This window comes from Aythya fuligula, chromosome 1 (genome assembly GCF_009819795.1).
Source record: "Aythya fuligula isolate bAytFul2 chromosome 1, bAytFul2.pri, whole genome shotgun sequence".
NCBI lineage: Eukaryota > Metazoa > Chordata > Aves > Anseriformes > Anatidae > Aythya > Aythya fuligula.
In genome coordinates, this window is record NC_045559.1 from 32,881,771 (window position 1) to 32,895,490 (window position 13,720).

Here is a 13,720-nt window from a genome sequence, read left to right on the forward strand (position 1 = left end):
ACATAGGCATGTGTACAATTTGTGAATTCTAGACCTTTCCAGCCCTGTACTTTTTATTAATTATCTTTTTTTTTTTTTCACAGTTTGTTACAGAAATCCTTACATTAGATACAAATAAAACATTCTTTGTGTAAGTTATAGGAAATAAGGATTTTCCTGATGCCAGGTGCTCTGGGGAACTGTTTAAGCGAGCGCCCTGGCACCAAGTGGTAAAGCCATCTTGTGGAACCGCTGATGGACCTGACTACATTCGGCTGTGCCTCCCTCATAAAGGCACCAGGGTGGGACGGTAGGACTGGAGGTGGGACAACACCACATGGAAAGTTTTGCTTTGACCAAGATGCTCTTTAGCCTTAATGTAAGGCTCAAGCAAAGAAACGTGTTAATTTAACGATGAGCTAGAGATACCATTAATTGTTACTGTTAATACTCATTATCAGAGAGAGCTGTGGCGCTTGTGCATTGTAAGGCAGATGTACAGACAAAACCCATCTATCACCCAACCTGCATTTGCAGATATGACCTGTTCCAAGGGGAGCACAAGCTGTGGATCTCTGTGAGGCTCAGGACAGCAGCCCTCAGGAAGGGGTGGGTGTCCCAGCCCTCACAGGATGTGACTGGCCTTTCCCCCGCAGCCCCACACCGGGGACGGGCACTGCTTGGGTCCGTGTCAGCCCTACGAAAGGTCTGTGCTGGTGCACAGATTTGGCATTAGCTCTCTGACCAGGAGCAAGCATCACCCATAGACGTCACAGCTCCCAACACGCTGCTCCCAGGTAACAATCCACTGTGTTTTACTCACCAGGCATGCTTGCTGCTGGCCAGAGAAGGGCAGCTGTATTCTGCAACCATAAGGGTGGTTTAAGCTCAAGACTATTTTCTTTGCAATGTGCTGTGGACTAGGAGAGGCAGCAAGGCTGTCTTTTCAGTGTAAGATTAGCTCCTGCAATCTTACTGGGAGCCCCTGCTTCTATTTAGTCTTTCCTTGTCCTTCACCACTTGATTGTTTCTATTATGCAAAAAAGAAGTTTAAATTACTTTGTTGCAGTTATTAGGAGCAATTTTTCACCTAGTCTATGAAATTTGCAGTGCTCACGATAGTGATAAACTCTCTATGAAAAGAAAGCATGCTACCACCTACTAAGTAGATACGGTACTCTGGATCCTATTAATTTAACAACAGAGAAACTCCTACAGCATTTCACTGTGCTCTTAAAATCCTAGCTAAAATGTGGGACTCGTACATTGTTGGCTACAAGTTCACTATTCCAAATGAACTGAATAACAGCAGTACATTTTACAGATAACCTCATACAAATATTGTCATCCATCACTGATGTTGACAGTTACAGCAGGGTCTATTGCATTCTGTTAAGAATGTATAAACCTGATGAGAAAACAAAAAGCACGTTATTTCACGTTCATTACCACAGACATCAATAAACACATGATTCCTTTCCATAAATATCTATAAATATGATGCCAGTAAATCAGCCTAAGCAAAATTCCCTCTTTTTTTTTTTTTCTTTTTTTTAAATTTTTTTTTCACAGACCCAGAAACAAAGCCTACTTAAAGACTCAATATTTCAGGTATCTGTCTTTCAGTATCTAAGATATGCTTTGATAGTCCGGTACCTTGGGTAATTTCATTCTGTGCACACACCCAGCTCATCCTTCTCCCTATGTATCCAGTAAAACTCCAGTACACATATAAACTGGGAAAAAGAAGAAGGCAGAAGAGCAAAGAGGAGGGAGAAGGATTGTGATGGAGGAGACTAAGGAAGATGCAAACAGCAATCAGCCACCCAACAGCCCTTCAAGTCCAGGGTAGCTGGGTGTCAAAAGTCAATGGTCATTATTTGAAACACAAGACTACAAAATACGGAGAGGGGGCAGATGTCATAGTTGTGACCTTTCTGGGACCCCGTGCAGCAGATCAGACCTCTAGCTCCTACCTGGGTATTTGAAAATCACTCCCAGGATCTCCTCTTTTACAACCCCCCAGTGCACAGAGAGTCACCGCTCAAAAATCAGTAGTAGGAGGATAAAGGGGGAAGGAAAGCAGAAGAGCCCTGGAGTGTTCTGAGGATAACACTGTACAGCATTCTCAGGTCTGAGTTAGGTTTTTTGGGATGAGATCCAGAGAGATTATAAGGTGCCTTGAATCCTGATATGTGATCCCAGCAAGCTGATCACAGACTGGTTTGGGTTAGAAGGGACCTTACAGACCACTTAGCTCCAACCCCTCCCACCAGACCGGGATGCTCAAAGCCCCATCCAACCTGGCCTTGAACACTTCCAGAGACGAGGCATCCACAGCTTCTCTGGGCAACCTGTTCCAGTGCCTCACCACTCTCATCAGGAACAACCTCTTCCTTACACCCACTCTAAATCTACCCTCTTCCAGTTTACAAGCGTTGCCCCTTCCCCTGACTCTACAGGCCTTGGTAAGAAGTCTTTCTGATTCAGAGAGCAGCTAGACGCCAGGCTCCTGCTTTAGCTACCAGGGAGAGTTGGGTGCCTGTGAAAGGGAAACCCCAAATGATGTCCTGAGCTGGGAAAATGCTAGAATGAGCTGAGAGGAGACAGAAGCACAGGTTCTTCTCTCTGTGGTTTCACTAACACCTGGACTTGTAGGCTACAGCATGGACTTCTGTGAATGAGGGCCCACCTAAGGCAGTATTGGTCACATCAAGGGGAGGTGCAGAGAGAACTGGTGACCTGTGCTGTCACAGGCACGGGCATTTGAGGCCACTTGCTGAAAGCCACAGGCAGCTGATCCTCAGCCTGCCTGATCCCATCTAGCTCAGCTGTCTGTGTTTTAAACCCTGGGCTGCATGGGAGGAAGGATGGCATGCTGGAGACCTTGCTGGGAGCCTGTATTGCTGGGAATAAAAGTCTGGCAGGTCAGGACAGGCTGCAGGAGCCACACTCTGTAGGCCAGAAGGTCTTTGTTAAAAGGGATGGGATTTCCTGCTGCCAGGCTGCTCTGAAGGCCTCTCTGCATGTCAGTGCTTAAATTCCAAGTAAGGCCTCAAACTAACCTCTCTGTTGTCACCCTTAAAAACCTGCTCCTAAGGTCCTGAGAAGTGCTCTGCAGTCTCAACTCTCAGCAGCTTCAAGCCACGTAGGATAAGGCAGTGGCAACTGAGGCAATTCAACAGCTCACAGAAACCCCAAGATCCTGAATTCTCCACCCCCGACCTTACAAAGAACAAGCTGCAATGACAGATTACCCACAGGCAGTGCTGCTAATGACAGGCTCCTTCCACAGCTACAATGGGAGTCGGAAATGAACCAGCCACAGGGAACAAGAGGGTCACTGCATGCTGACAGGTACGTCTCACATGTACAGCAGAGGGCATTACGTAGCCCTTGCATGCGATCTAGGGCTCCCCTTAGCCATCGTTTTTTTCAGAGGGAGCCTGGTTCATCTCAAGAGCAAAACTGAAGACACTTTTTAGCTCACATTTATGCTGCTGGCAGTGCACTAATAAACGTCTGCTGAGGATGGTCAACAATCACCTGCTTAGCATTTGAATCTCTACAAGTAGTTCTCTACACCAGCTATAAGGCATTAGGCAAATGCTTGTTTTGTGGACAACAGATGCAAGTTACAGTGTTTCTGCTAGTAGTAATTTAATGTATTTCCTGTAATTGCTATGGAGAACTGATGTGAAATGTAAATAAAACATTTCAAATATATAAAGTGTGTATGTTTGTTGAAATAAATGTTACATATTTCAATTTCCATTAGATATCCAGTAGTTCTGTAGGGCGAGTCAGATCCTGCTCCCACTGCTGTCAGAAACCCTGCTGACTTCAGGGGGAGGAGGATGAGACATGAGAGAGGAGCCAGTCTCTAAAAGGCCAACCTTAGGTATGTACAGATGAATCCAAGAATGCAAAAGGCATGAGGTATGACTAAACGTGTAGGTTTTGATAAAACTGGAGCTTGCCATTTCTTTCTGAGAAGAACGGGGCATTAGCAAACAGTTTAATGCTGAAGAAAATGCAGATTTCCTATGGATATCTCTGAGCGTCTGCTTCTGGTCAGGTTCAAGTACTCACTGCTGGCTGTCAAGTCTACTGGTGGCCAGGTTCAAACTGAAATGTAGCAGGGAAATGGTGGCTGGTGGTGATTGTCCCTCTCCTGCCCCCTGCACTCCTTTGCAAAAACACACACCCACACACACACACAGGTCTGCTCCCCAAAGCAACAAAAGAGCCAAGACTAGGGCTGGCTCCTCCACCACAACGTTACAGAGAGAAGCACCAGATTTAGGACCTAGGTTTACACAATGCTCTTTTACACTCATGGTGCTTTTCCTGTCCGTACCAAGAATGCTACACTTGGTGAGGCAAATGGTGCACAAAACAGCAACAGAACAAACAAACAAACAAACCAACCGAATGCGTACAATTGAGAGCAGAGTTTTGGTTAAAAGGCAAAGGGAAAGGGTGTGAACTGATGACATTTGGGACAATCACTCCAGCTGGGATTGATAACAACAAATGCTGCTGCTTTAAAGGAGCAGAGCTTATGGTTCAAGGGCTAAGAATAATAACGGAACAATGGAGTTCATGGGTGGAAGAGGAAAAACAAACTAATTGTGATGAGTTCCTATGAGCAACGCTCTATATAGTCTCTCAACAATTAACACAGACTTAACGCTGATCTGATAACTCAGTATCATGGGACAGAGTGATATGCCTGTTGGAAAAATGGGTCTGTTTTCTGCAAGAAAATACACCCATAACAGTATTTTCAGTACTGGAAAATCATTATTTGGATTTGATTTGAGTAAACTCACAAAAGGTGGAATAGATAACAGAACGGATGGTTGCGATTTTGGTGTGTAGCAAACAGGGATGTCTCCTTTTCAGAAGGTCAGCTTCAGTGGCCTTCGGCACTGCCTCCTGACTGTACCCAGTCATAGATTACCAGAGGGATGCTCACTAGGGAAAACATTATCCCCAGTGCCAAGAAAAGAGAAGCCTGGAAGAAAAAGGAGAGAAAATTAATGAACTAAAAGAAAAGACAATTAATTCAAGTGTGTTAACTTTCCTTCTTAAGGAGATTTACAAGGTGATGTATCAAAGCTATGGGCTAAAATGAGATAGCACTGCTGGGGAAGACAAGACTCACAGATAACTAACAGATTAGTGTCATTAATAATTACTTGCTGAACACCAAAACCACTTTTTTCCCCATTTCAATTCATTTCTTAAATGTTGATCATCCCTAAAAAGGATTAAATGAGTCCATCTTTAGGACCTATCAGCTCTGCTCTTCTCAAAGCCTGAAGACAGAGTGTGCTGTATGCCTTCTGAACTGGCACACTGAAACGCAGAAAGCTCGCTGGGCTGCCAAGGGCAGTTGCAGGGGCACCCATGCCCTGGCCAAAGCCACGGCTGCTTGCAGAGCTGCTGCTCCCCTGGAAGGAAATGTCCCCAGCTCCAAAGAGAATGGCTGGGGAGCACAGGGGGCCTTTGGCCCAGAAGACACACAGGGCAAATGAAAAAGGGGAAGCAAGGCTGCCAGCTGATGGAAGCAAGAGGGAAACGTCAGGAGAAGCAGCTCACACAAATCTTCAGATTAGGTGGGTTTTCCATCTAGCACATTTTAAGAAATGACAAGACAAACACATTGACCTGAAAAGAACACATACCCAAATCCTCTGAGTCAGTTTTGCTCCATCCTGATGTGTAATTTTTAAATACAATGATGAAGGAAGAATGAAAATCAGCATATTGGCAGAAGTGACACCTGCAAAATTGAAACAAATGAGTATTCTTAGTTGCCAGCACCATAATTATTATGCTGCTGATTATCAACAGTTTTATATTAGCAGTACAAAGCCAGGACACTGTACCTACGACTCCAAAAATATCCTTCATGGTTGGAATAAAAATGACTAACAGGTTGATGATAACCAAAAGGACAAAAGTAACCACAACGTGACGGCATAAGTCAAATTTTGTTTTTCTCGCCAGCTCAAATAATGATGAACGTACCTGTAGGAAGAGAGAGAGTTTGATGTCAGGAATAGTCTACCAGCCAGTTCAAAGCTCCCCATGATTATTTTAACTGGTTCTTCATGTGGCAACTCAGCTCTACACTGATCTGACAGAAATTGTGGGGACTCTGACATAATGCTCTTTGAAACAATCCTTGCAATTAATTTGATATTTCACAACTGTATGTTTGCATACATCCAAAGTAGGCTATTCCTCTCTTTCTACCATGCCTTTTGGGGTCCTTCTGCACCTAACAGTGAACTTCACTTCTGAGTCTGCTCCAGTGAAATCATGTGAAAGAAGAGAAGGCCCTTGTGGATTCAATTTAAAACTGATTTAAGAGCAAAAGTGAATCATTTATTTCCTGCAGGGAGAAGTTTTCCAGAAATTACTGGGAATCTGGTGTGGCAAAAGACCAATCCAAGCTCGAGTTCTTGTTTGTAGCTGCAGCATTACTGACTTGGAAACGACCAAACTGTGTTTTTAAAAAATCCAACCTATACAGACACTACCTACTTCCAAACTGCGTGGAGACTTTTACTTACAGTGAAAAACAGCACTGGCACTGTGAGTATAACTGCAACAATCACAGCCAAGCGCACTGTCAGGATGAGGATGTCATCTTTGCTCTGGTACTTGTGAAGCAGATCTGACTGCACATTGTCTATGGGAAAGACAATACGGTAAGTGTTCCAGCAAGTAGGCAATTCATTCACAAAAAATCATTGCTTAACAACAGCCTTCTTGAACAACAAGTGATTTATCTGTAAACAAAAGAGTATGGAATGAAACGTTCTTGAGTTAAAACAGCATTTTGAACCAAATCCTAATGCTCCTATTATTCCAGATTAATCCTTTGGAGGCCTGATTTAGGAATGCATCCTAATTCAAGACAGCACATGCCTAAGTCTAAGGTAATTTTCACTGTAGGAAAGACAACAGTGAGACACGCACAAAAGCTTGCTTACATATATATACATATAAATAAATAAGTAAAGTGAAATAAGCTACTTTTAATCGGTTCTGTGGGCTTGTTTTAAAGTTTCAAATGATATAAAAATAACCACATGCACCGCAACGGCTGAGTTTAATATAAATTACAAGGTTGAGCTAAATTGGTCTAAACAGCACATAAACTCCCAGCACAAAGCAGTGCCTCTGTTCTCAAGCAAGAACAAAGCCCGGCTGAGGTCAGCTCTCAGTGGGACATTTTGACATTTGCACTCAAACCCCCGGGCAGCTCCTCTCTCCTCGGAGGGCTGCCCTTCTGTTTTTTTCTTCTCTTGAACCTGCCGCCCCTCCTCGGCAGTGCCCGCGGCTCGGCCCCACGCCGGCCCTGTGCTCCCGGCATGGCCAAAAGATCGCCGGGGGTGCCTAGTGGGGAGGCACTGGTGATGCTTTAATAAGCCCTCCTGCAAAAATGCTTCCTTTGCACTCTGATTAAATAGTGGTAACGGATGGGAAAAGCAAGTTGCCGGGGGACCTACGTGCTTGCTTTGTGCCTTTTGAATATCTAGGAACAGCAACCCAGGGAGGCGGCTGTGAAATGCGCCACAGAAACACGCTCGCTACCCTCTGTTTTTAGAACAGCTCGAGTTTTCTTTCTGTCTGCTAATCTTAGAAAGCTGACAGGAAAACATAATAGCTTTTAAACCGAAGTCCTTAAGAGGAACTCGGTGGGCACGTGTAGATCAAAACTGTGGTAAAACCTCCTCTTCCTGAGAGCAAAACGCCTACGCTCCCCCCAGGGCGTCCTTCTGGGGCGAGACCATCTCTCAGCGCCTGAATTCCCACCAGGAGAAAGAAAACACTCTCCCACCTCCCTGCAGGTTAGGAGTGGGGTTTTCAAGCCGGGCACATGCACAGCTTCTGCGACACAGAGCTTACTCTGCTCCTGCGAGCACAGACTGCAACTTCTGTACCGCTCACGGACTGCAGCCAGGTAGGAAGTGAAAGGCAAGGCTTACAGTTGAAGGTCTGTTTTCCTTTCAGCTAGATACACCACAGAGCCCAACCACAGTGACCTTTTAGGGGAAGAAAAACACCTCTTTTCTGTAATTCTGCAATGTAAATATAGTCATAACTGCAACACTTTCGAGAACACAGCAAACAGACAAGCACTATTGGCGTAAAAAAGAAATGGCCAAAATAAAAACCCTGGTCTTACCCAGGCAGGGAAGAGGTTAGAAAACCAAGTGCACATATAAAAGGCAAAATCTTGTCAGTCCCAAGAGTAAGGAGGATTGGAGCGGAGAGCTTTCGCATTCCCTCAGTTCCTCTTTGTGCTGCCTCTCATGGCACCGATCCTGTGATCGTCAGTGCCTGCATGAGCCCCAGCGGAGCTGCGCAGAGGCACGCGGCGTCCATGTGCAGGGATGCCTGCTCCGGGAGGAAAATTCCTCTACTGCTCCCTCCCAAGGGGGCCAGGAGGATGCAGCCTGTATCTCCTCCATGGGCTCCATGGGGCGTGGGAGGTTCCCGGAGAGGATCCTATGGGTATCTGCCTCCTCACATCCCTGGGGCGACTGCACCAGAGCTTCCTCCCTGCCAAAGTGAAGGGGTTCGTGCTGATTCACTCCCACTGCCCCCCCACAGGGCTACTGATCTAATGCATGCCTGTGACAATGTTCTAGCTAGCAGCAGTCAGGTGAGCACAGCTGCTGCTGCAGTCAGTTGCAGCAGATACCCCCTCACCTCCATCAGTTTCATGGGGAAAATTAGAACTGATGATGTCAAATTACTTCAGTGCATGCAGGCTCAAGGCATTATGAGCAGGACGAGAGCCTGAGAAAAAAAATAACAAGACAGGTACACCTTTGAGAAAAAAAAAAAAAAAAAAAAAAAAGAAGCCAATTTTCATATTTACTATTTTCTTTCCCTTGTAATAGGTGGCTTACAGTGAATGGTGTCACAAGGGGAGATTGTAACAAAAAGGTCACTTGGAATACACAGTGGAGATGACTGAAGACCTTTTGGTGACCCTGAGGTAAAAGGTAAATGTCAATTTTGGCGTCTGTCTCATAACCCTTTAGTGGTCTATGAGAAAACACACTACATATCAACATTTCCATTATACTGGGAAATGGGAGTAGCTTCCTGGGCCACATTCATATTTTATCCTATTTACTTAAAAATTGTACATACTCCCTTAGGACAGCAATACAACATAATTTGTTTGTTTCTTTAAGCGAATCAATATTCATGAAAAGAGACACAATGCTAGTCCCAGACACTGAAATAACCATCCTTCAGCTGCAGAGCTGGGACATGCCTCTGAGCTTCCCCACCTTTGCTGCCAATTTATTTAACCAACACCTGAAGGAGTGAACCCTAGGGACACAGGAAAAACATGTGGTCCTTTGTCTCTCAACAATGAAAGTACCAATAAGAAAGTGAAAAAGCTGTGAAGGCTCATTTGATACCCATTTGCTAGGACCTGCTCTCAAACCTGTCACGTTTTATACAGATGTGCACAACCAGTCACACATCACTTATTACCAAGGCACACAAAATTCAGGTAGGGACTCTGGAATGCAAATCTCGGTAGGGCCCAGCTAATCCCCAGTTCTGCTAAACAAATCTCTTCCTCATATTTTGAATATGCCTTTTGTAAATACTGCTTTCACTTGTGCTTGTCATCCACAGGGGAAAGACAGGAAAGGATTTGTACCCTCAGTATGAAAACGCTAAGGAAAATTATTTGAAAAAGTATTTTAATATAAGTGAATGGACTTTTCTTTCCAGCTGGGATTCGTTACTGATTTCACATGTATTCCCTTTCTGCTTTGATCAGTAAAGTCTGCATACTTACCATAGAAAGTCAAATAGCCAAATATGGCAGTCATAAAGTACATCACAAACATGGCAAAAAATGAGATATTTGAAACCAACTGCATTTTTTTCTGTGAACGGCTGGGGAAAGAAGAAAAGAAGAGAACAAATAAAACGGTTGGATTGTCTTTCTGAATAGCTGCTTAAAAATGTATCAAGCCTTTGCATAAACATATCAATTCTGCAGAGACTCATGAATGCATTTTCATTTAGAACAGGAATTAATTGACAGCTGCATCAGGAAGAGAAAGGCGGGACAATGGACCTTGGAGTTTAAGTAAAGACATGCTGTAACCACCCTGTGGCTCTGCTCCCCAGACACACTCTTGTAACTGGAGGGAAGGGCGAAGCTGAGTGGGCAGGAAGAGCCCTTAAACACTTCAGTAATTAAATTAAAAGGCCAAAATATAAGGACAGTAGAAGTGTACAAAGAAAAACAACAACAACAACAACAACAACAACAACAACATTCTGAATGTTTGCAGAAAAAAACGTATTTGTATCCCCCATGGGTGGTAATAATGGATGTACACAGACCACTGTAGCAAAATAGATTAAGTGTAAATATTTCATTTTTAGATATTTGCTCTGAAATATATAAAGTATAGTACATAAAAATATATATGCTTTTAAATCCACACAGGGATGCCTTCGACAGGCCCCTGGGCACCTGCTGCAGCCACATGAAACTCAAAGCATCCAGCTTTGAGGGCACCCTGAGTGTCCCCAGGGGTCTGACTGTTCCCGACCCTTTGCCCAGGCCCAGGCCCCACGCCCGGCCCCAGCAAGGCCACAGCAGGGCCGGGCCCCAGCTCCCCGCAGCCCTGCCCGAGGCTGCACCAAGCTGGCCGGCCTGGCGACGGCATCGCAGCACGGGCGAGGCTGAAAGTGATTTTTGTTTCTGGTATTGCACCAGATTTTTAGTTGTGCTGGAACAACTGCCGTGGGCTGAACACACGTCTCCCTCCTATGCAAAATACGGTCGGCACAACTTGGCTCTCCCCAGGCTGCTGTGTACTTCCAGAGAAAACTCCCCAAGTATTGCATTATCCTCAGCTTCCCTCCACCCCAATGGCACATCTGGGAGGCCAGATTTCCTAGCTGACAGCCACACTCGCTGGCTTGTTTGGTTTTATTAAAGCATATCTCCTCCGAATGGCACGAATGACTCAGAGCACCTCTGCACTAACATTTTCCATGCAAAACAGTGCAAAACAATTAACTGGAAAAAAAAAAAAAAAGAAAAAGAAAAGAGAAAGGCTTACTCTTTAAGTTCGCTGTAAATTGGAAGGACTGACGGGTGGCACACGAATGCAAAAGCGATGGTGGGCAAAGCGTACACAGTCTGTTCAGAGAGAGTTTCAGACAAAAAGTTAAGAAGAATAAGTATTTTACCCAGAGTCATAAAGAAATGTGTTCAGCTACCTCAGCTCCCAACTCTCTGGACTCTTTCAACCGAACGTTGAAAGCCCTATTCAGAGAAGGCAGGAGACCTGTCAACTGGCATGTGTTTAACAAAACATGGAGAGCAGCGCTCTTTCAATGGGAGGACAACATCTTGGCGCTGGTCATGCAAGCACAGCCCTGACTTTGTCCTCAGCGCGCAGTGGTGGGTGCCACGCGGCTGTGGGTTCTGCTCCCTGGGATGGGTCTCCCTGCCCAGCTGCTGCCACCGACACTAGCACACCGCCACGTGTAAGGGGGACGGACATATGGTGGGTCACCGCTACGCTACCCTGCCTCGGGATGGAGAGGGGTGCGCACCCGTGGTGCTAAGGCTGAAGTCCTGAAGATGAAGCCCATATCCAGACTGTAAGAAAAGAGAAGAGGAATGCAGAACTTACAAATAAATGGATATTTCAAGGTACCAGACTGAGCCCCTTCATTTCCCAGGCCAACAAAAGGGCTAGGAGGAGTGTGGAGGGAGCATGCTTTTCCTTGGGGAAAGAGAGAGACCGTTACGTCACTACGAAGCGCAGAGGGCCTCTGAGGGGAACCTCACCCCCTGCTCAACGAAAAATCTGAGCGGGTTTCTGTGGTCACCGTTTGGCCAAACTTTATGAATGATCTCAGAGCTCAAGCACTTCCATTCTCCACAGGAAACTGGTACGAGCTGAGATCACATGAAAAACAGGTCCTCCTGTGAGGATAAAATGAGCTGATCCCTATGGTCAGCTCTTCCTGGTGCTCTGAGGTTTCCTTGTGCTGGCCACAGGACAACCATTGCTACAGAAGTAGTCCTGGAGCTGCCCAGTGGGGTACATCCCCATCCCATGAGATTCAGAAAGCACACTATTTGCTCTCTGGTGGTCCTTCCATAGCCAGACCTGTGCTGCCTTCTCTCAATCACTTCCAGCACACAGCTGATGTGGAGTCTCCACTCTTGGAGATACCCAGAAGACATCTGGACATAGTCCTGGTCAACCTGCTCTAGGTGTCCCTGCATGAGCAGGGGGCTGGACCAGATGGCTTCCAGGGTCCCTTCCAGCCTCAGCCATTCTGTGATCCTGTGAACCTGATCTTCTCTCACACATCTAAGTTACTAAATTGATTGGCAAATTATTGGCCCCGAAAGCAAATCTCTAAAGCTCAGGTCCAGTGTGCCTAATTCAGATGGACTGATCCTTCTGATGGGCATTCATTGACTCTGAGGTAAACACTGTCACTGCAGGAGAATAAGATTTCCTTTTGTCAGTATCTATCTAAAATGTACCTACTCCTGTGTCGCTACCACATACCAAGTTGACTACTTCTTGGTCAGTCACACTGGTTCAGGGCTGATCGCTGCCCACAGCTGAAGAAAAGTGCTCAAATTAGTTCACATTGACTTCTTGGACTGAAGCTGGTAGGATGATTTTTTTAAAAAGCTTAATTTTTTTCAGGCATATACTATACATACGCATTCTCTATGAATGCAATGGTGACAATCTGAGGACCCTGCCCTACTGGATAAGGTGCCGTGCAAGGATCACTGCAAACCGGCACAGCTGGAAGAAGCAATCCTCCCGCTCCCACAGCTACAGCCAGTTGCTCTTTCGCACTCTCTTGGCACAACTTTTTGTGCAGCTGTGTGGCGATCGAGGAAAGCATCCAGCTGAAAGGCAATCAAATTTTTGCTGGATTAGCTTTCGACTGTATCCTTTTCCTGGTCCAGTTCACCATATGGCTATAAAAACAAATACCCTGTCACAAAGAAGTGGTTTGTGCACAGAAGGACAGACAAATTACTTCTGGCCTTTGGATGCAGGCTTACAGTGTCTGCTGAACCACAGCCTAGGAACTCAGTCACAGCACAGACAGTACAAAGCAGCAGAAAGGAAAACTTTCCTAAACAAAGCATTTGTTGTCCGGTGTCATCTGGGGCTCACAGCCTTAGCACACATACTACCAAGGCAGCTCAGCCTATCTTGGCTTCCTGGGGAACGGAGCAGCAGAGCAAGACTGCAAGGAGCTACAGGTGTTTATGGCACCTCCATACAACTGGGCAAGGACTCCCATTGTGCATTCGCCATCGGAGCACATGTGGAAGCATGGAGGGGCAGGCCCTACGTGCCGCTGAGCTGATTAAGGACATGGAGTGTAGGTGCATGTATTATGTGAATCAAAAATAAGTATCATAAAAAGAAACATACCTTGGAATTAAAGATAACATACTTTGGCTTACACATATGCTCATGTGCTGAGCTATTTGATAGCATAGATGATGTTGCATTTAGCTCCAATTCGTAACAGGGAATTTGAAACTTCTTGTAAATAACCTAGGACAAAAGCAGAAAACAGCTGTTAAGAATAATACTAAAAAGCAAATTCTAATTGAATTAAGAAATTCTGAATATGCTATCAAGTGACTAATCCAATGAAGAGAGCA

General features: G+C 45.3%; 1 protein-coding gene across 1 annotated transcript in view; it reads right to left on the reverse strand.

The window, feature by feature from the left end:
• Nucleotides 1–3,827: 3,827 nt before the first annotated feature.
• Nucleotides 3,828–13,720, reverse strand: part of SLC38A1 (solute carrier family 38 member 1) — a 34,674-nt gene continuing 24,781 nt past the window's right edge. The window contains exons 10-16 of the mRNA XM_032208186.1: nucleotides 13,485–13,610; nucleotides 11,118–11,197; nucleotides 9,833–9,933; nucleotides 6,567–6,685; nucleotides 5,877–6,018; nucleotides 5,673–5,770; nucleotides 3,828–4,999 (exon numbers count right to left, since the gene is read on the reverse strand). Of these exons, the coding sequence (XP_032064077.1) occupies nucleotides 4,898–4,999; nucleotides 5,673–5,770; nucleotides 5,877–6,018; nucleotides 6,567–6,685; nucleotides 9,833–9,933; nucleotides 11,118–11,197; nucleotides 13,485–13,610 (768 nt within the window). The 3' untranslated portion in view covers nucleotides 3,828–4,897. The remainder of the gene's footprint in view (nucleotides 5,000–5,672; nucleotides 5,771–5,876; nucleotides 6,019–6,566; nucleotides 6,686–9,832; nucleotides 9,934–11,117; nucleotides 11,198–13,484; nucleotides 13,611–13,720) is intronic.